At 47.5% G+C, this 19077-nt stretch overlaps 1 protein-coding gene and 1 non-coding gene across 3 annotated transcripts in view; both read left to right on the plus strand.

The window, feature by feature from the left end:
* DSP (desmoplakin) overlaps positions 1–18390 on the plus strand; it is a 44136-nt gene extending 25746 nt beyond the window's left edge. Inside the window, exons 12-24 of one of the 2 annotated variants that reach the window (XM_055570536.1) lie at positions 193–347; positions 1509–1635; positions 2410–2611; positions 2992–3218; positions 3882–4048; positions 4479–4617; positions 5601–5794; positions 7426–7588; positions 8673–8756; positions 9332–9439; positions 10034–10132; positions 11130–13424; positions 14404–18390. In XM_055570536.1, the coding sequence (XP_055426511.1) occupies positions 193–347; positions 1509–1635; positions 2410–2611; positions 2992–3218; positions 3882–4048; positions 4479–4617; positions 5601–5794; positions 7426–7588; positions 8673–8756; positions 9332–9439; positions 10034–10132; positions 11130–13424; positions 14404–17664 (7221 nt within the window). In that variant the 3' untranslated portion in view covers positions 17665–18390. The remainder of the gene's footprint in view (positions 1–192; positions 348–1508; positions 1636–2409; positions 2612–2991; positions 3219–3881; positions 4049–4478; positions 4618–5600; positions 5795–7425; positions 7589–8672; positions 8757–9331; positions 9440–10033; positions 10133–11129; positions 13425–14403) is intronic. The other variant, XM_055570537.1, reaches the window with a different exon arrangement.
* Positions 8813–8914, plus strand: LOC129648055 (U6 spliceosomal RNA). The gene has a single exon (XR_008712657.1). It is a non-coding gene; the product is annotated as a U6 spliceosomal RNA (small nuclear RNA).
* Positions 18391–19077: the final 687 nt, after the last annotated feature.

Genomic DNA, 19077 nt, shown 5'->3' on the forward strand with positions numbered 1-19077 from the left:
ACTCACCTGTTGTATTTAAAGCATCAGTTCTGTTGGGTTGTGTCAAGGTCAGCTTGAATGGAGGAGCAATTAAGTGTTTGAAAGCTGCAACACTTTGCATGTTGTCCTTGTGGCTGCTTCTGTTTTTTGAGCAAAAAGATACAAATGTGGGCCTGTGGATCAAGCCAAAACACGGTGCTGCTTGCCTTGCAGAAAATTGTCCACAAAGGGGACGAATGTATCCTGAAAGACAACAATGAGCGGAGCAAGTGGTACGTGACTGGCCCGGGGGGCGTGGACATGCTCGTGCCCTCCGTGGGCCTCATCATCCCTCCGCCCAACCCTCTGGCCGTGGACCTCTCGAGCAAGTACGTAGTTCAAGTTCTGGCTGGCTGTGATGTGGACACGGGTGGGGAAAAGTGCGGCCGACCCCGGTACAAATGCGGAGACACACCGCTCCACACCTGCTGTCGCCTGCCCCAAAGTGCGATCTGGGGAAGGTCCCTTTACCTTGTCTTGAGGTTTTATGTTGAAGATACTGTACTTATCATTGGAAGATGAAAAAGAAAGTTTGACAGTAGAGGAACTCATCTTGACCATGCACTTGAAAGGCATGGTTTCAAAATTCTTCCTCCTTTTAGGCAATCGATAGTCTGACATATTGGAGAAGGGAAAGGCAACCCACTCCAGTGTCCTTGCCTGGAGAATCTCATGGACAGTCCATGGTGTCACAAAGAGTTGAACACGACTGAGCAACTGAGTGCACACACACACAATCTGACATGCAGCCACAAATAGAATATGTGGCTAAACATTTCACAGAAACGTTTGGGCCATCAGTAAGTAGCTGGAACATTCGCTTGACAGGTTGTCCAGGGCAGATTCTTCCAAATGTTTTATAAAGGAAATCTTCAGCCCATTCAAGGTGGGGTGAGCATAGCCCAAGGAATATTTCCAAACCCCAGAAGCCATCAGATTTCTATGACCCGAGACCCATTTCTTCCTGCCAGCATGCATGGAGTCAGACCTCTATCAATTAAAAAGCTGCTGTCAAATAACCCAACCACCCCAAACTGTACTGCGTGTTTCAACCAAGATGATTCCAGTGTATCTAAACCCATGTCGGTCACTGAGAGTATACTTTCGGGTATTGGTCCAAATCCATCGAAATGTTGTTGTTGTTTACTTGCTAAGTTGTGTCCACCTCTTTTGCAACCCCATGAACTGTAGCCCACCAGGCTCCTGTGTCCATGGGATTTCCCAGGCAAGAATACTGGAGTGGGTTGCCATTTCCTTCTCCAAGGGATCTTCCCGATCAGGGATCAAGCCTGAGTCTGCTGCATTGCGGGCGGATCCTTCACCGCTGAGCCGCCGGGGAAGTCCTTACTGAAATGCTGATGTTTTGCAGATGTCCATGTGCCCGTTGCTCTGTTAGTTCTCCTCTGAGCTTTCTGTGCCATGGGGCCAGGTTTCCCCTTTGGGATGAACTGGGAGAACCAGGCCCGCATGTTTTCCCTTGTGCCTCCTAGGATCGAGCAGTACTATGAAGCCATCCTGGCCCTGTGGAACCAGCTCTACATCAACATGAAGAGCCTGGTGTCCTGGCACTACTGCATGATCGATATTGAGAAGATCAAGGCCATGACCATCGCCAAGGTAGGTCCTCAGGACCCACTCGCTGCCCAGAGGGGCTGCCCAGCCACTCCCCGCACTGCAGTTTCTACCAGACAAACCTAGCTGTGCAGCTGATGCTTTTGGGGTCAGCAAAAGAGTCAACTGAGCCTTCCTTAGAGGTTCTAGTTCATCCAACACAGATGGGAGGAATGGCACCGGGCTGCTTACCAGACAGAGGACTAATTAAAGTTACCCAACAAGCCAGAAGTCCCTGTGGCAAAGGCATGTGGTCCTGTGATCCTCTGGGTCCCCTTCTCCTTAATAGACATAATGGAAAATGAGGTCATAATTATTGACTGGATAGCGCAGAAGTAAATGGTAGGGTAGGATTCTTGGAATCCAAAGCATTAGCTACCCTAGACCGGTAGTTTTCAGATTGTGGTCCAAGAACCTCAGGGGGAGAGGTCCTTCAAGAGGACAGGGTAGACGGCAGGGAGGGTAAGTCTGGGGCCTCCCCTTCACTCTTCTTAGAGCAGCTTTGCTGTGATCCACTTGACTCTTGGGGTTTCTGCGTCCTGTTTCCTTTGGAGAAGAAAATCTCATAGGAAGAAAAAAATTGACAACTCGCTGCTGTGGTTCTCAGGAGCAAGGTCTAAATCCTCAGAGACCTCTTCTGTCTTAATGGGTCCTTGAGGGGCGATGCCTCAGGCCACACCCTCCACCCCCCACTGCCCCCAGCATGCTGCGTTTCCCAGCAGACTCCCCTTGGCCACTGTGTGGGGCCGCCAGAAACACCTCTGCTGGGTTTATTTCCAGCTGAAAACCATGAGGCAGGAAGACTACATGAAGACCATCTCTGACCTCGAGCTACATTACCAAGAGTTCATCAGGAACAGCCAGGGCTCGGAGATGTTCGGAGACGACGACAAGCGGAAGATGCAGACCCAGTTCACAGACGCCCAGAAGCACTACCAGACCCTGGTCATACAGCTGCCCGGCTACCCCCAGCACCAGACAGGTTGGTTCGGAGCCCTCTCTCTTTGCAGCCACCATACGTGCAGTTTTCGAAAGAAAGGACATAGTTTGCCTTAGTTTTGGAATCACTTCTTTGAAAGATCACATTTCAAAAGTCATTTAGGTTGGAGGAGAATGGATACATGTATATGTATGGCTAAGTTCCTTTGCTGTTCACCTGAAGCTATTAATTATCACAACATTGTTAATCGACTGTACCCCAATACACAATAAAAAGTTCAAAAAGAACGAAAAAGATGCTAAGTTTTCAGAACCCAATTCAAGGCAGTAGCAACACTCTCATGCAGCCTAGCTGTTTTCTTGAGGCCTCGCACCCTTCTTGCCGGGAATTCTCTGATTTTTGTGGTCCTAACATTTTTACAGTAACCACAACTGAAATCACTCACCGTGGGACCTGCCAAGATGTCAACCACAATAAAGTAATTGAAACCAACAGAGAAAATGACAAGCAAGAAGCGTGGATGTTGATAGAGCTCCAGAAGATACGCCGGCAGATGGAGCTCTGTGAGAGCAGGATGGCCCTGAAGAACATCCTTCTGGCAGATCAGGGGTCTTCCCACCACATCACAGTGAAAATAAACGAGCTCAAGGTAGGCACTTGTTATTATTTTGCTTGATTCAAGGTATATTTATATTTAACTGAGAACTAATGGAAAAAACCTCCTGGTTTAAACATTTTTAGGTTTGAAAACCTTCGTTTTCAATAAAAGTCTTCTGGCCCGACTTCCTTTTTCTTTTCCCATGCTTCCAAATTTGTTGAACAATACCAGGTTGGGGATTAAACTGTCTTTGCTGTTAGATGATGCGTTGCTGAATCAGGCTGCGTGTTCTTCCTTTTCTGCCATATAGTACTTTGTAGATTTCCTAAGTTTTCACAAGCATGAATTTGGCTTCTGCCCGAGACAGCGTATGATGTGGGTTAGACAGGTAGAATGATATTCTTTGCAAACAGGAAATGGACGTGGAGAGATTTGGTTGGGGGAGTGGGTGTAAGAGCCGTGGATCTGGGACTGCAGCCCAGGTGCTTCGGCGTCAGGCTCAGTCATTCCTTCTGCTCAGCCAGGCCTAGGCATAGCATTAGAATGTCTGAGGTGTACTTTCTAAGGAAGAGGGTTGATTGACCCATTGCTGGTAAGGCCTCCCTGATGAAGGACAGGAAGGGAATCATTCACATTTTGTGGGCTTTTTGAGGGCAAGAATGATGGTGACAGGCATACAGCTAAATCAAAGGCACTTTCCTTCTTTCTGGACAGAGCGTACAGAATGATGCTCAAGCCATTGCTCAAGTTCTCAACCAGCTGAAGGACATGCTAGCCAACTTCAGAGGTTCGGAAAAATACTGCTATTTGCAGAATGAGGTATTTGGATTGTTTCAGAAACTGGAAAATATCAACGGCGTGACGGACGGCTACTTAAATAGGTAAACACGACTGACACTGATCTCAGATGCTCGGCTTTTCTCAAGCTTCATTTTGTGAGACTGCATTTGCTTCATGTGCTGGTTGCTGGAGCCGTTGCCTGTGGTTTGTCTTTTCATGAGGAACTCACATTTTCTGTACTTCTGGGAGAGGATCCTCCAGCCTAGGGCGCCAGTCCCACTGTTCTGAACTCCAGTGTCTCTTCTAACCAAGGCAGCCTCTTCAGGCCAGAGCTTAGAATTCTTCCATTACTGCAAAGTGGTGTTCTGAATCATGAAAGGGGGGGGAGGGGAATGCATTGCTGCGCTGTTTCTAAAATAAGCAAAATCAATTTTTCTCTGCTTTAACATCGTTCCCTTTTATGAAGAGTGGCAAGAGCCAAAGTCTAATTGTGTCATTGGCAATTTTATCTGCCTCTTTGGCTCCTGACAGTTTGTGCGCTGTGAGAGCCCTCCTGCAGGCCATTCTCCAGACAGAAGACATGTTGAAGGTTTATGAGGCCAGACTTACGGAAGAGGAGACCGTGTGCCTGGATCTGGATAAAGTGGAGGCTTACCGCTGTGGACTCAAGGTAATAAGAGGAGTTTTAACAGCGGCCCGGTTTATTTCGGAAAAAATGCAGGAATACTCAGTCCCCAGTGATAAAGCTTCGCTATGTCTTCATGACTTTTGAGGATTACTGGATTTTGTTGGCCACACGTGGCTGACATCAGCTGTTATCCCCAGAACGCTGTGGTCCAGAGCACGTTGGCAGGACCTACCTGAGAAGGTCATTTGTAGTGAGATTAGCCTGGGGAATGCGAGTTAAGCCTAGTTCAGCTGGTACTGTAGTGCTGGGATGGGCTTCCCCAGTGCCTCAGCGGTAAAGAATCTGCCCACAGTGCAAGAGCCACAGGAGACTCAGGTTTGATCCCTGGGTCGAGAAGATCCCTGGAGAAGGAAATGGCAACTCACTCCAGAATTCTTGCTGGGAAGTTTCATGGACAGAGGAGCCTGGCGAGCTACAGTCCCTGGGGTCATAAAGAGTGGAGCATGAGTTAGCAGCTGAGCCTAGTACGGTAGCACTTCTCAGAGCCTGAGAGATGATATTAAATATATTAATGTGTGTGTGTGCTCAGTCGTGTCCGACTCTGTGATCCCATGGACTGTAGCCCACCAGGCTCCTCTGTCCACGGGATTTCCCAGGCAAGGATACTGGAGTGGGTTGCCATTTCCTTCTTCAGGGGATCTTCCCAACCCAGGATCGAACATGTATCTCTTGCATCTCCTGCATTGGCTGGCAGATTCTTTAATGCTATGCCACCTGGGAAGCCTAAATATATTAATAGATTTTATAATTTTCCAGGAATGGAATGGAGTGTGATATGTAGCATTCCTTAAACTGATTTACACATCAGTTTTTTTCAAATTTTTTTTTTCTTGAGTTAGCACAAAGAACTATGTCATTAGCACAAATATTAGGAAATGCAGTCTTTAAAGATATTTTCCTTGCAGTGTAGCATCAAGTGGGGATGAGGTTAATTTGTACTTTTTTATTTTTTTCTGCTGTGACAGAAAATTAAAAATGACTTGAACTTGAAGAAGTCCTTGTTGGCCACCATGAAGACTGAACTGCAGAAGGCCCAGCAGATCCACTCCCAGACTTCACAGCAGTATCCACTGTATGACCTGGACCTGGGCAAGTTCAGCGAAAAGGTCACCCAGCTGACAGATCGCTGGCAGAGAATCGACAAGCAGATAGACTACAGGTGTGCCAGACTCCTCCCACGCTTTCTGCCCGTTTGGTTGTTCCCAATATAATGGCACTTGAAGTCATCACTAAAGAAAATAATGGTTCTGGAGGCTGCCCTGGTGGTCCAGTGTTTAAGACTCTGTGCTTCCAGTGCAGGGGGTGTAGGTTCGATCCCTGGTTGGGGAACTGAAATCCTGTATGCCCTGTGGCTTGGCCAGAATCTAAAACAAGAGGCCAGTGGTCTTGTTCGTGTGTCAGTTCGGCTTCCTAGGTGCCCTCTTCGCACACTGGCAGCTTTGCTGGGAGTGGAAGAGACCTCAGCCCAGTAGCCAGGCTCAAACTCACTTATGTCACGTACCCTCCAGGCTCACAGGGAAATAAGGGAAGCTGTTGATCACGCTCTGCTGTGCCCCCTAAACTCCTGTTATGACCATTTGTTAGAAGGAGTAGTGACTCTGAGGGAGCATTCTCCAAAATTTAGTGAAAATTAAATCTTATATTTAATATGAAAGAAATGCCTTACTGCAAATGAGGATTTGAAAACATCTCCTGAAAACAGCTCCTAGAAACATCTCTACTGATATATAATTCACACGCCATGCAATTCACTTTCAATTCACAACTGAAAGTATACAATTCAGTTGTTTTTAGTAAGTTCAGAATGTGTAACCATCACCACATTCCGAGTTTGGAACATTTTCATCACCCTAAAAAAGAAACCTTGACGACTTCCCTGGTTGTGTAGCGGTTAAGACTCTGCACTTCCACTGCAGGGGGCACAGGTTTGATCCCTGGTTAGGGAACTAAGGGCTTCCCTTGAGGCTCAGCTGGTAGAGAATCTGCCTGCAATGTGGGAGACGTGGATTCAATCCCTGGGTTGGGAAGATCCCCTGGAAAAGGAAAAGGCTCCCCACTCCAGTATTTTGGCCTGGAGAATTCCATGGATTCTGTAGTCCATGGGGTCGCAGAGACTCAGACACGACTGAGCAACTTTCACTCCCTCTTCACGCACACTCACAAGGAACTAAGATCCCGCATCTGCGTGGCATGGCCAGAAACAAAACACCTTGTGCCCACTGGCACTTTGCCCTGTTTCCTCCCAACCCTCCAGCCCCAAACAACCACCACTGTACTTGCCGTCTCTATAGATTTGCCTGTTCTGGGTATTTCATATAAATGGAAAGATATGATATGTGGTCCTTTGTGACTGTTGATTTTTTTTTTCATTTAGCATAACATTTCCCAGGTTCACCCACGGCGTAGCTCATGTCCGTGCTTCACCTCTTTTTTCTGACTGTGTAATATTGCATCGTATGGCTAAGCCACATTTTGTTGGCTCTTCCATCGCTGGATGTGTGTCTGGGCTGTTCCCAGTTTCTGGCCATCACAAAGTGCTGCTGCGAGCGTTCACATGTTACCTTTGTGTGGATGTATGTTTTGTGTGGATGTATGTTTTGTGTGGATGTATGTTTTCTTGAGTGTGGGCCCCGTGGCATTGCTGGGTCATCCACTAACTCTGTGTTAAATACTTTTGCAGAGCAGCAGCAATGCTATCTATGGGGTCGCACGGGGTCGGACACGACTGAAGCAGCTTAGCAGCAGCAGCAGCAACGCTCTGATAATTTTATTATCTCTTATTTTCACCAGATTATGGGACCTGGAGAAACAAATCAAGCAACTGAGGAATTACCGTGATAACTATCAGACTTTCTGCAAATGGCTCTATGATGCCAAACGCCGCCAGGATAGCTTAGAATCCATGAAGTTTGGAGATTCCAACACGGTCATGAGATTTTTGAATGAGCAGAAGGTATAAGCAGATTTGTCACTGCATAGATTTCACTGGGTATAAGCTGTATTTTCCTCTGGTTTTCATAGCAGTGTTGAGGTTTAAAGTGATAAGTTTTTTAAAAAATGTATTTTATTGAAGTATAGTTCGTTTACACTGTTGTATTAGTTTCGGCTGTACAGCAAAGTGATTCAGTTATACATAAATATACATTCTTTCTCATTATGGTTTATTATGAGATATTGAATATAGTTTCCTATGCTATACAGTAGGGCATGTTGTTTTTCCATTCTATGTATAGAAGTCTGCATCTGCTAATCCCAGATTCCCAGTCTCTGTCTCCCACCAACACACACACTCAGCACCCACAGGTCTGTTCTCTATGTCTATAAGTCTATTTTATTTCGTAGATAAATTCATTTGTATCATATTTGAGATTGCACATATAAGTGACATTATATGGTATTTGTCTCTTTTTCTTTCTGACTTACTTCACTTAGTATGAAAATCTCTTGGTCCATCCATGTTGCTGCAGATGGCATTATTTCATTTGTTTTTTTTTACGGCTGAGCAATACTCCCTTGTGTATATACACCTTATCTTCCTTATCCATTCGTCTGCTGATGAATATTAGGCTGTTTCCATTTCTTCCCTATTATAAATAGTGCCCTTATGAACATAGGGGTGTGTGTATCTTTTCATGAAATGATAAATCTTTAACACCACTAGTCCATTTGGGGAATGCTTAAATAAAGCCCAGAGGAAAAGCAGTTGAGGTATTTACAAAGAAATGCAATTATGAACATAGAAATAATGTTATGTTGTAGTAAAGTATCTTTACAAATTGAGTTAACAGGACCAGAAAAGAGTGCTGACTAGATAGTAACCTCTTAGATCATAAGAAGTTGAAGATCTTCCTTCTATTTTTTGAATAGAAAACATACTCATCTCCTGAGGTTTAACTGTGAGACTATGGGGTCAGAACAGGTCTTAACCTGGCGGGGGGAGCGGGGAGACAAAGAACAATGGTTAAAGAGTGAAAAAAACGTTTATTTTAAAATATGTGTACACTTTAACATTTGTAAATATTTTCTTTTCTGTGTAGAACTTGCACAGTGAGATAAGTGGCAAACGAGACAAAGCAGAAGAAGTACAAAAAATTGCTGAACTTTGTGCAAATTCAATTAAGGTATGTTGGTTTCAGAAAGCCTGTTTGTGTTTCATCAAGAATATTATGAACGGTGTTTGCTTTGGCAGCATGTATATTAAAATGGGAATCATACAAAGACGATCAGCCCAGCCCTGTGCAAGGATGACATGCGAATTCATGAAGTGTTCTGTGTTTTTTTTTTATTAAAAAAGAACATTATTGACTACATTATTTTCTGATGTAAGACATCATCTTTCTTTAAAGATGATAAACTTCTTGAGGACAGCAATTATGGCTTTTGTGTATTCTCTCCTGATCAAACCATAAACACTTATGATCCATTAGCTTGAAGTCATTATACACCGGCAGTATCTGCGGCAGTGGGCTGGTCTTCATCTTTAGACTGGTGGTGGTGCAGAGATCTCCGTTTAGCTTATAAAGATGAGCCGCTGGTTTAATACTATCGTGGGATGCTTGGACACTGGCAGCACGTTAAGGCCTTTCGGGTTGGACATCGGAAGTACAGCGTGGTGATTTAAAACTGGAATTGTAGCTGCCAGTGACTCCTTTTAAGTCGGTTACGTATGTTTTTCTGAAACGTCATTATTCTGCAGGATTATGAACTGCAGCTGGCATCGTACACCTCAGGACTGGAAACTCTGCTGAGTATCCCTATCAAGAGAACTGTGATTCAGTCTCCTTCTGGGGTGATCCTGCAAGAGGTGGATACGTTATTACTTCTCTCTGAGAGCCTGCCCCTCTGTCTGCATCTTCTTTCTTCCCTGTCCCCTTCCTGTCTTCCCCACCCTCCCTGAATTCATCTCTTGCTATAGGGAGGGTTTCCATTCAAAACGGTTTAATAGGTTATCCTCTCTCTAGTGTAAATCATCAGTATAAGATGCATTTTAGGAAATGATCAGTGAGAAGTCTGGGTCTATTTATACATTAGACTGTCTGCAGAAACTGGGCTTAAACTCAGGGTTTATTGAGGGAGACATTTAAAAAGTGGAAAATATCTAGTCAATTTCTAAAGACAACTTCCTCTCAAAGATAATCAGAGAGCATCCCCCATATCAGAGGGTTTAGGGGGCATACCCTAGAGGGATGAGGATAAAATGCATGGTTTTAGGCCCTTCGTTTTATTGCAGTTTATTGTTTTATTGGATTTTGGAATTAGCACAGATGAAAAAAGGGAATTCACTCTCTAAGTTATAATTTCACTATTGGATTGTTTTAGAAACAGAATTGGTCAGCTTGCATAGGACTTCTTTTGAAAGCAATGTCATTGACCGGTCCTTGCTTATCTTTCCTCCAAGGCTGCAGATATGCATGCTCGGTACATAGAGCTTCTTACAAGGTCTGGAGACTATTACAGATTCTTAAGTGAGATGCTGAAGAGTTTGGAAGATCTGAAGGTAATCTACTCACTTTATTTCCGTGGACGATTGAAAAGAAAATAGAATGGAACTTAATTATTACTGCCTTGTTGGGTTTTTATTAACTTTTTCTTTTGCATTGGGGTACAGCCAATTAGCAAACAATGTTGTGATAGTTTCACATGAACAGTGAAGGGACTCAGCCATACGTATACATGTACCTTTTCTCCCCCAAGGCCTCCTCCCTTCCCAGATGCCGCATAACATGGAGCAGAGTTCCATGTGCTGTACAGCAGGTCCTTGTTGGTTATCCATTTTAAAAATAGCAGTGTATACATGCCCACTTTTTTTCCACTGCCTCATCTTAACATGGGTATTCCTTGGTGAAGCTGTATTTCCTCTAAATAGTAGAATACAGTTCGTTCATAAACCAGGTATCAGTCCTGTTCTCCAGTTCACTGCAAGAAGTGGACTGAGGTCATATTTTCAAAATTATAGCCATTTTACTTTGCCAAGACCCCCAGGAATTTCATTTAACGTTTGGTCAAGGAATTAGCTGTATTTCTTTGTGTTAAATTAAGAAGAACACCCAGGACTCGCTGGATTTGAATTTTTCACGTCAGGTGATTGTTGAATTTACTTCTCATTTCTAATGCTCGTGCTGAGTTTATATGGAAACTTACTTTATGTCTGGAAATTAAGGACAGTAATTTAGGAAATCATAAGCTTTTGGTCTTGAAAGAAATTCCTTCATTTGTAGATATTGAAGGAAGCCGAAACTCAAAGAGGATAGGTCCCTTACTAAGACCATGCAAGCGCCCGATGGAAGAATGACGAGAGTAGGGGTTTCTGGAATGTTTTTGCCTCCTAGCTTTTGCCTTGTAGCACGCTTTATGTGCTTGTTTGTGTGTGCGTGTGTAGTTGTGTACCAAGAAGTGAAGAAAGCACATGGGTCTGCTGGGGAGGAAGTACCACTTCTTTCTTACAATGTCGAGGTATGTTTCTTTCAACACCTTCTCTGATTTCCCTTCCACAGCTGAAAAATACCAAGATCGAAGTTCTGGAAGAGGAGCTTAGGCTGGCCCGAGACGCCAATTCGGAGAATTGCAATAAGAACAAATTCCTGGATCAGAACCTGCAGAAATACCAGGCGGAGTGCTCCCAGTTCAAAGCTAAGCTCGTGAGCCTGGAGGAGCTGAAGAGACAGGCCGAGCTGGACGGCAAGTCGGCCAAGCAAAACCTAGACAAGTGCTACGGGCAGATCAAAGAACTCAACGAGAAGATCACCCGGCTGACGTACGAGATCGAGGATGAGAAGCGCAGGAGAAAGGCTGTGGAGGACAGGTTTGACCAGCAGAAGAGCGACTACGACCAGCTGCAGAAAGCACGGCAGAACGAGAAGGAGAGCCTCGGCTGGCAGAAGATGGAGTCTGAGAAGGCCATCAAGGAGAAGGAGTTCGAGATAGAGAGGTTGAGAGTGCTGCTGCAAGAGGAGGGTGCCCGGAAGAGAGAATATGAAAATGAGCTGGCAAAGGTAAGAAACCACTATAATGAGGAGATGAGTAATTTAAGGAACAAGTATGAAACAGAGATTAACATCACCAAGACTACCATCAAAGAGATATCCATGCAGAAAGAGGATGATTCCAAAAACCTCCGCAACCAGCTCGATAGACTCTCGAGGGAGAACCGAGATCTGAAGGAGGAGATCGTCCGTCTCAACGACAGCATCCTGCAGACCACGGAGCAGCGGAGGCGGGCTGAGGAGGACGCCCTGCAGCAGAAGGCCTGTGGCTCCGAGATGCTGCAGAAGAAGCAGCACCTGGAGATAGAGCTGAAGCAGGTCATCCAGCAGCGCTCCGAGGACAATGCCAGGCACAAGCAGTCCCTGGAGGAGGCGGCCAAGACCATCCAGGACAAAAACAAGGAGATCGAAAGACTCAAAACTGAGTTCCAGGAGGAGGCCAAGCGCCGCTGGGAATATGAAAATGAACTGGCTAAGGTCAGGGCCAATTACGACGAGGAAATCATCAGCTTAAAGAACCAATTCGAGACGGAGATCAACATCACCAAGACGACCATCCACCAGCTCACCCTGCAAAAGGAAGAGGACACCAGCGGCTACCGGGCCCAGATAGACACCCTCACCAGGGAAAACCGGAGCCTCTCGGAAGAAGTCAAGAGGCTGAAGAACACTCTGGCCCAGAACACGGAGACCCTCAGGAGGGTTGAAGAGAACGTCCAGCAGCAGAAGGCCACCGGCTTGGAGATGTCGCAGCGGAAACAGCAGCTGGAGGTTGAGCTGAGGCAGGTGACGCAGATGCGGACGGAAGAGAGCTCCAGGTACAAGCAGTCTCTGGACGAGGCCGCCAAGACGATCCAGGACAAAAACAAGGAGATCGACAGGTTGAAGCAGCTGATCGAGACGGAAGCCAGCCAGAGGAAGTGCCTGGAGGATGAAAACGCCAGGCTGCAGAGGGCGCAGGGCGAGCTGCAGAAAGCTCACAGCAGCGCCACGGAGACCATCAGCAAGCTGAAGGTGCAAGAACAGGAGCTGCTGCGCCTGAGGCTGGACTATGAGCGGGTGTCCCAGGAGAGGACCGTCCGGGACCAGGACATCGCCCGCTTCCAGACCTCCCTGAAGGAGCTGCAGCTGCAGAAACAGAAGGCGGAGGAGGAGTTGGCCAGGCTGAAGAGGGCAGCCTCCGAGGACTCCTCTAAGAGGAAGAAGCTGGAGGAGGAGCTGGAGGGCATGCGGAGGACCCTGAAGGAGCAGGCGATCAAGGTCACCAGCCTGACCCAGCAGCTGGAGCAGGCGTCCATCGTGAAGAAGCGGAGCGAGGACGAGCTGCGGCAGCAGCGGGATGCGCTGGATGGCCACCTGCGGGAGAAACAGAGGACCCAGGACGAGCTGCGGAGGCTGGCCTCTGAGGTTGAGGCCCTGCGGCGGCAGCTGCTGCAGGAGCAGGAGAGCGTCAGGCAGGCGCAGACGCGCAACGAGCACTTCCAGAAGGCCATCGAGGACAAGAGCCGCAGCCTGAACGAGAGCAAGATCGAGATCGAGCGGCTGCAGTCACTGACCGAGAGCCTCACCAAGGAGCACCTGATGCTGGAGGAGGAGCTCCGCCAGCTCCGGCTGGAGTACGACGACCTCCAGCGGGGCCGCAGCAAGGCGGACCACGACAAGAACGCCACCATCGCGGAGCTTCGGAACCAGCTGCAGATCAGCAACAACCGCACGCTGGAGCTGCAGGGCCTGATTAACGATTTACAGAGAGAGAGGGAAAACTTGAGACAGGAAATTGAGAGATTCCAAAAGCAGGCCTTAGAGGTATTCACAAATATTTGATCGCCGCTTGTTGCCGCTTCACTAATCCCCTCCGCGGACCTCTCCGCCGGGCTGGAGGCTTGCAGCCCTCTCACGTTTTCTCTTTGCTGTTGTCTGTCCTCATCAGACCCGCGGTGGACTGATTGTGGTGCGGTTGGCCCGTCTCTTCTCTCACCTGTGTTCTCTGTGTAACCCACGCTGGCTCCACCTTTAGAACCTTCCACCGGGTGTAAGACCTGACATCTCTTCCTCTTGATGTTCCACTCTGTTTTCTAGAAGACGGCGGCTCTTACTTTGTGAGCTGCGACCTGCGTTTGTAGTTAAAATCTTCCTAAATAAAAGCCACGTTAAAGGGCTTTTTCAGCCATGTTAAATTGCACGCTTTCTGCGCAATTTTTAAATCACTTTTTCTTCCTTGCTTTTCATGATTTTTTCTGCATGCATTAGTCTATGCTCTTTTCATCCTGGCCCTAATATGTTTCTTTTTGTTTGGCTTTTCTTTTAACCCCTAATTTTAACACTTCTTTAACTTCTAACATGTTTGACTTCTGTAAACAATATTTGTGTGGGGCTGGGGGTGGGGGGGTGGATGAGTCCATAGATTTGTATAGCTTTATTAAACACATCGATATAGCTGTAACAGGTGGCATGTAGGTACAGCCGGTGTGATAACCTGGAAAAAAATTCGCATATTTGTTCAAACCATAATTACTATTAAGAGTAAACCAGGTATACAACTGCTCGAATCTCCTATGGAAAAGTATAGTAAGTATAGAAGCCATTTATCAAAGTGGCAATGTATATGTACAGATTTTTTTTTTTCCACAAACTTGTAAGATAAAATAACAGTACAACTAAGGAAAGAGGGAAAGGGCAAATAAGTAACTATATGTTGTATAAATAACAGGAAAAGAGGTCCTATGATATGATGAAACCATTATTATTATTATTTTTTTTCCATTTCTTTCTTTTTGCATTTTAGGCATCTAATAGGATTCAGGAATCCAAGAATCAGTGCACTCAGGTGGTGCAGGAGAGGGAGAGCCTCCTGGTGAAAATCAAAGTCCTGGAACAAGACAAGGCCAGGCTGCAGAGGCTGGAGGAGGAGCTGAGTCGCGCCAAGACAACTCTGGAGGCGGAAAGCAGGCTGAAGCAGCGCCTGGAGTGTGAGAAACAGCAGATCCAGAATGACCTGAACCAGTGGAAGACGCAGTACTCCCGCAAGGAGGAGGCCATCAGGAAGATCGAGTCGGAGCGAGAGAAGAGCGAAAGAGAGAAGAACAGCCTTCGGAGCGAGATTGAAAGGCTGCAGGCGGAGATCAAGCGGATCGAGGAGAGGTGCCGGCGGAAGCTGGAGGACTCCAGCCGGGAGACGCAGTGCCAGCTGGAGACAGAGCGCTGCCGGCTGCAGAGGGAGATCGACAGGCTTAAGCAGCGCCCCTATGGGTCCCACCGTGAGACCCAGACCGAGTACGAGTGGTCCGTGGACTCCTCCAAGCTGGTGTTTGACGGTCTGAGGAAGAAGGTGACAGCCATGCAGCTGTACGAGTGCCAACTGATCGACAAGGCGACCCTGGACAAGCTGCTGAAGGGGAAGAAGTCCGTGGAGGAAGTTGCTTCTGAGATCCAACCTTTCCTCCGGGGAGCGGGAGCCATCGCTGGGGCGTCCGCTTCCCCGAAGGAAAAGTACTCCTTGGTGGAGGCCAAGAGAAAGAAGTTGATCACCCCAGAATCCACAGTCATGCTCCTGGAAGCCCAGGCAGCCACGGGTGGTATAATCGACCCTCACAGGAACGAGAAGCTGACGGTGGACAATGCCATTGCACGGGACCTCATCGACTTCGATGACCGCCAGCAGATATATACGGCGGAGAAAGCCATCACTGGCTTCGATGACCCATTTTCCGGCAAGACCGTGTCTGTGTCAGAGGCCATCAAGAAAAATCTGATTGATCGAGAGACCGGAATGCGTCTGCTGGAAGCCCAGATTGCTTCGGGGGGCGTGGTGGACCCCGTGAACAGCGTCTTTTTGCCAAAAGATGTGGCCTTGGCCCGCGGGTTGATTGACAGAGATCTGTATCGTTCCCTGAACGACCCCCGGGATAGTCAGAAGAACTTCGTGGATCCAGTCACCAAAAAGAAGGTCAGTTACATGCAGCTGAGGGAGAGGTGCAGAATTGAACCGCACACTGGGCTGCTCCTGCTGTCAGTACAGAAAAGAAGTATGTCCTTCCAAGGAATCAGACAGCCCGTGACCGTCTCTGAGCTGGTCGACTCTGGTATATTGAGACCGTCCACTGTCAATGAACTGGAGTCGGGTCAGATTTCTTACGATGAGGTTGGTGAGAGAATTAAGGACTTCCTCCAGGGTTCAAGCTGCATCGCGGGCATCTACAACGAGACCACGAAACAGAAGCTTGGCATCTACGAGGCCATGAAAATTGGCTTGGTCCGCCCCGGCACCGCCCTGGAGCTGCTGGAAGCACAGGCGGCAACTGGCTTCATTGTGGATCCCGTGAGCAACTTGAGGTTACCGGTGGAAGAAGCCTACAAACGGGGCCTGGTGGGCATCGAGTTCAAGGAGAAGCTCTTGTCTGCGGAACGAGCCGTCACCGGGTACAATGACCCTGAGACCGGAAACATCATCTCCTTGTTCCAAGCCATGAACAAGGAGCTCATTGAAAAGGGCCATGGCATCCGCCTGCTGGAAGCGCAGATTGCAACCGGCGGGATCATCGACCCGAAGGAGAGCCATCGCCTGCCTGTCAACATCGCCTACAAGAGGGGCTACTTCAACGAGGAGCTCAGTGAGATTCTCTCGGATCCGAGTGACGATACCAAAGGCTTCTTTGACCCGAACACTGAAGAAAACCTTACATATCTGCAGCTGAAAGAAAGGTGCATCAAAGACGAAGAAACTGGCCTGTGTCTCCTTCCCCTGAAAGAGAAGAAGAAACAGGTGCAGACCTCCCAGAAGAACACCCTCAGGAAGCGCAGAGTGGTCATCGTGGACCCGGAAACCAACAAGGAGATGTCGGTGCAGGAGGCCTACAAGAAGGGCCTCATAGACTATGACACCTTCAAAGAACTGTGTGAGCAGGAGTGCGAGTGGGAGGAAATAACCATCACCGGCTCGGACGGCTCCACTCGGGTGGTCCTGGTGGACAGGAAGACAGGCAGTCAGTACGACATCCAAGACACTATTGACAAGGGCCTCATCGACAGGAAGTTCTTCGAGCAGTACCGGTCCGGCAGCCTCAGCCTCACTCAGTTCGCAGATATGATCTCCTTGAAGAACGGTGTGGGTGGTGGTGTGGGCGGCAGCGTGGGCGGTGGCAGCAGCCCCGGGGGTGGCCTCAGCGATGATGTCTTTGGCAGCTCCCGACATGAGACCATCAGTAAGATCTCCACCATCTCCAGCGTCAGGAATTTAACCATCAGGAGCAGCTCCCTGTCTGAGCCCCTGGAAGAGTCCAGCCCCATCGCAGCCATCTTTGATACGGAAAACCTGGAGAAGATCTCCATTTCGGAAGGGATAGAGCGGGGCATCGTTGACAGCATCAGCGGGCAGCGGCTTTTGGAGGCTCAGGCCTGCACGGGCGGCATCATCCACCCAACCACGGGCCAGAAGCTGTCTCTCCAGGATGCGGTCTCCCAGGGCCTGATTGACCAGGATATGGCCACCAGGCTGAAGCCCGCTCAGAAAGCCTTCATTGGCTTTGAAGGAGTGAAGGGCAAGAAGAAGATGTCGGCGGCAGAGGCAGTGAAGGAAAAGTGGCTTCCCTATGAGGCCGGCCAGCGCTTCCTGGAGTTCCAGTACCTCACGGGGGGCCTGGTGGACCCCGAAGTACAAGGAAGGATAAGCACGGAGGAAGCCATCAGGAAGGGGTACATCGACGGCCGGGCAGCTCAGAGGCTGCAAGACACCAGCACCTACGGCAAGATCCTGACCTGCCCCAAAACCAAGCTGAAAATATCCTACAAGGATGCCATCAACCGCTCCATGGTGGAAGACGTCACTGGCCTGCGCCTGCTGGAGGCCGCCTCTGTGTCCTCCAAGGGCTTGCCTAGCCCCTACAACATGTCCTCTGCCCCGGGCTCCCGCTCTGGCTCCCGCTCTGGGTCCCGCTCTGGGTCCCGCTCCGGCTCCCGCAGTGGGTCCCGGAGAGGAAGCTTCGATGCCACAGGGAACTCCTCCTACTCTTACTCCTACTCCTTTAGCAGCAGCTCGATTGGGCACTAGTGGTCAGTAGGAAAGGTGGCTAGACCTCGGCGCTCGTTTATATGGATTTTCACTGTATTCAGTAATAGAAAAAGCAAACCTCGTGCTTGTGGGATAGTGATAGAACTTTTTAGGCTTAAGAAAACGTAGCCAAGGGGAGGGGGGCGGAAATACATAGCAGAGGCTGTTCTGGCTTTTTATCTTATTAGTTCATCGGAACTAATGCAATACACTGGATGTAGTATCTATGAAGTAGCAGTAGTTGGTTATAAGGATAGCACAAATTGAATCTAGAGTTTGTTTCCTCTCTTCTGTGTTTAGATTTTTGATCACTGCTTCTTGAACTTCTTTTGGCCAATAATTCAGATTTCTATGCTTGGAGAAGAAAATAAAATTGACCTTATAGTCATCAGTCTGCTTCTCATCTAAATATTTCTATTTTATGTATTAGGAGGAAATTACCCTACCCCCCCCACCCCCACCCCCCACCCCCCCAAAAAAAAGAACCCCTCTGAAACTCAAATGTTTGGAATAAGTCTCCTTGGATTGCATGACCCATGACCCCATATACTCTTCAGTGTACCTGTTTGGTTTGGTATTAGCTTGACTGTATATGCATGATAGTAACAATCTTTGCTTTTCTTCTATCAAAGTTTCCTGTTTATTTTGCTGGTCATTGTCTGTGTACTTTCAAAAGGTGTCTTTATGAAGTTTGCTATTCCAGCAATAAAGTTTTAAATGTTTGAAGTTTTGTGTTTTTATTTCATGATATGTTCATACACACAAGGGCATTTAGCAGAAGGTTTTTGTTTATTGTAAAATATGCCTAAAACTGTTTACTAAATACCTCTTAGGCTCCCTTAGTGGTTCAGGTGGTAAAGAGTCTGCCTGCAATGCAGGAGACCCAGATTCAATATGAAAGACCATTAAAAAGCTGTGTTAGTTCTGAATTCTTGTTAGAAGTTGGTCTTCTGAAGGTAGTTTTTTCAAGATTTCTGTACTAGATAGAGTATCAGAAAGAAGCCTGTGTAGAGGCCAGGTCGGAGGTCTGCACACACTTCTAGTTTATTCTGGGCAGTGAATAACATAGGCTAATTGACGGTCATACCCTTTAAAAACATGAAGTGGCTAAGATTCCATTTTGGGTAGCCTTAAACTACATGGTTGCATTTTTGTCCCCTAAGAGGAAAGAATTGATTTTGAATCTGTGAACCAGATTCCAGAAGAGTTCTTGGTTCTCTGTTGAAGCCTATTCTTCAGATCAAAGAAAACTAGTTCTATCACAATAGGGGCCCAATGGTTACGACCTCATTGAAACTTATTTTACTCTGTAAATGCCTTGTCTCCAAATAGTCACGTTGGAGGTTTTAGCTTCAACCTATGAATTTTGGAGGGGACACAATTGAGTCCATCCTAAAGGCCTAACCTAGAACA

This window comes from Bubalus kerabau, chromosome 3 (assembly GCF_029407905.1).
Source record: "Bubalus kerabau isolate K-KA32 ecotype Philippines breed swamp buffalo chromosome 3, PCC_UOA_SB_1v2, whole genome shotgun sequence".
NCBI lineage: Eukaryota > Metazoa > Chordata > Mammalia > Artiodactyla > Bovidae > Bubalus > Bubalus kerabau.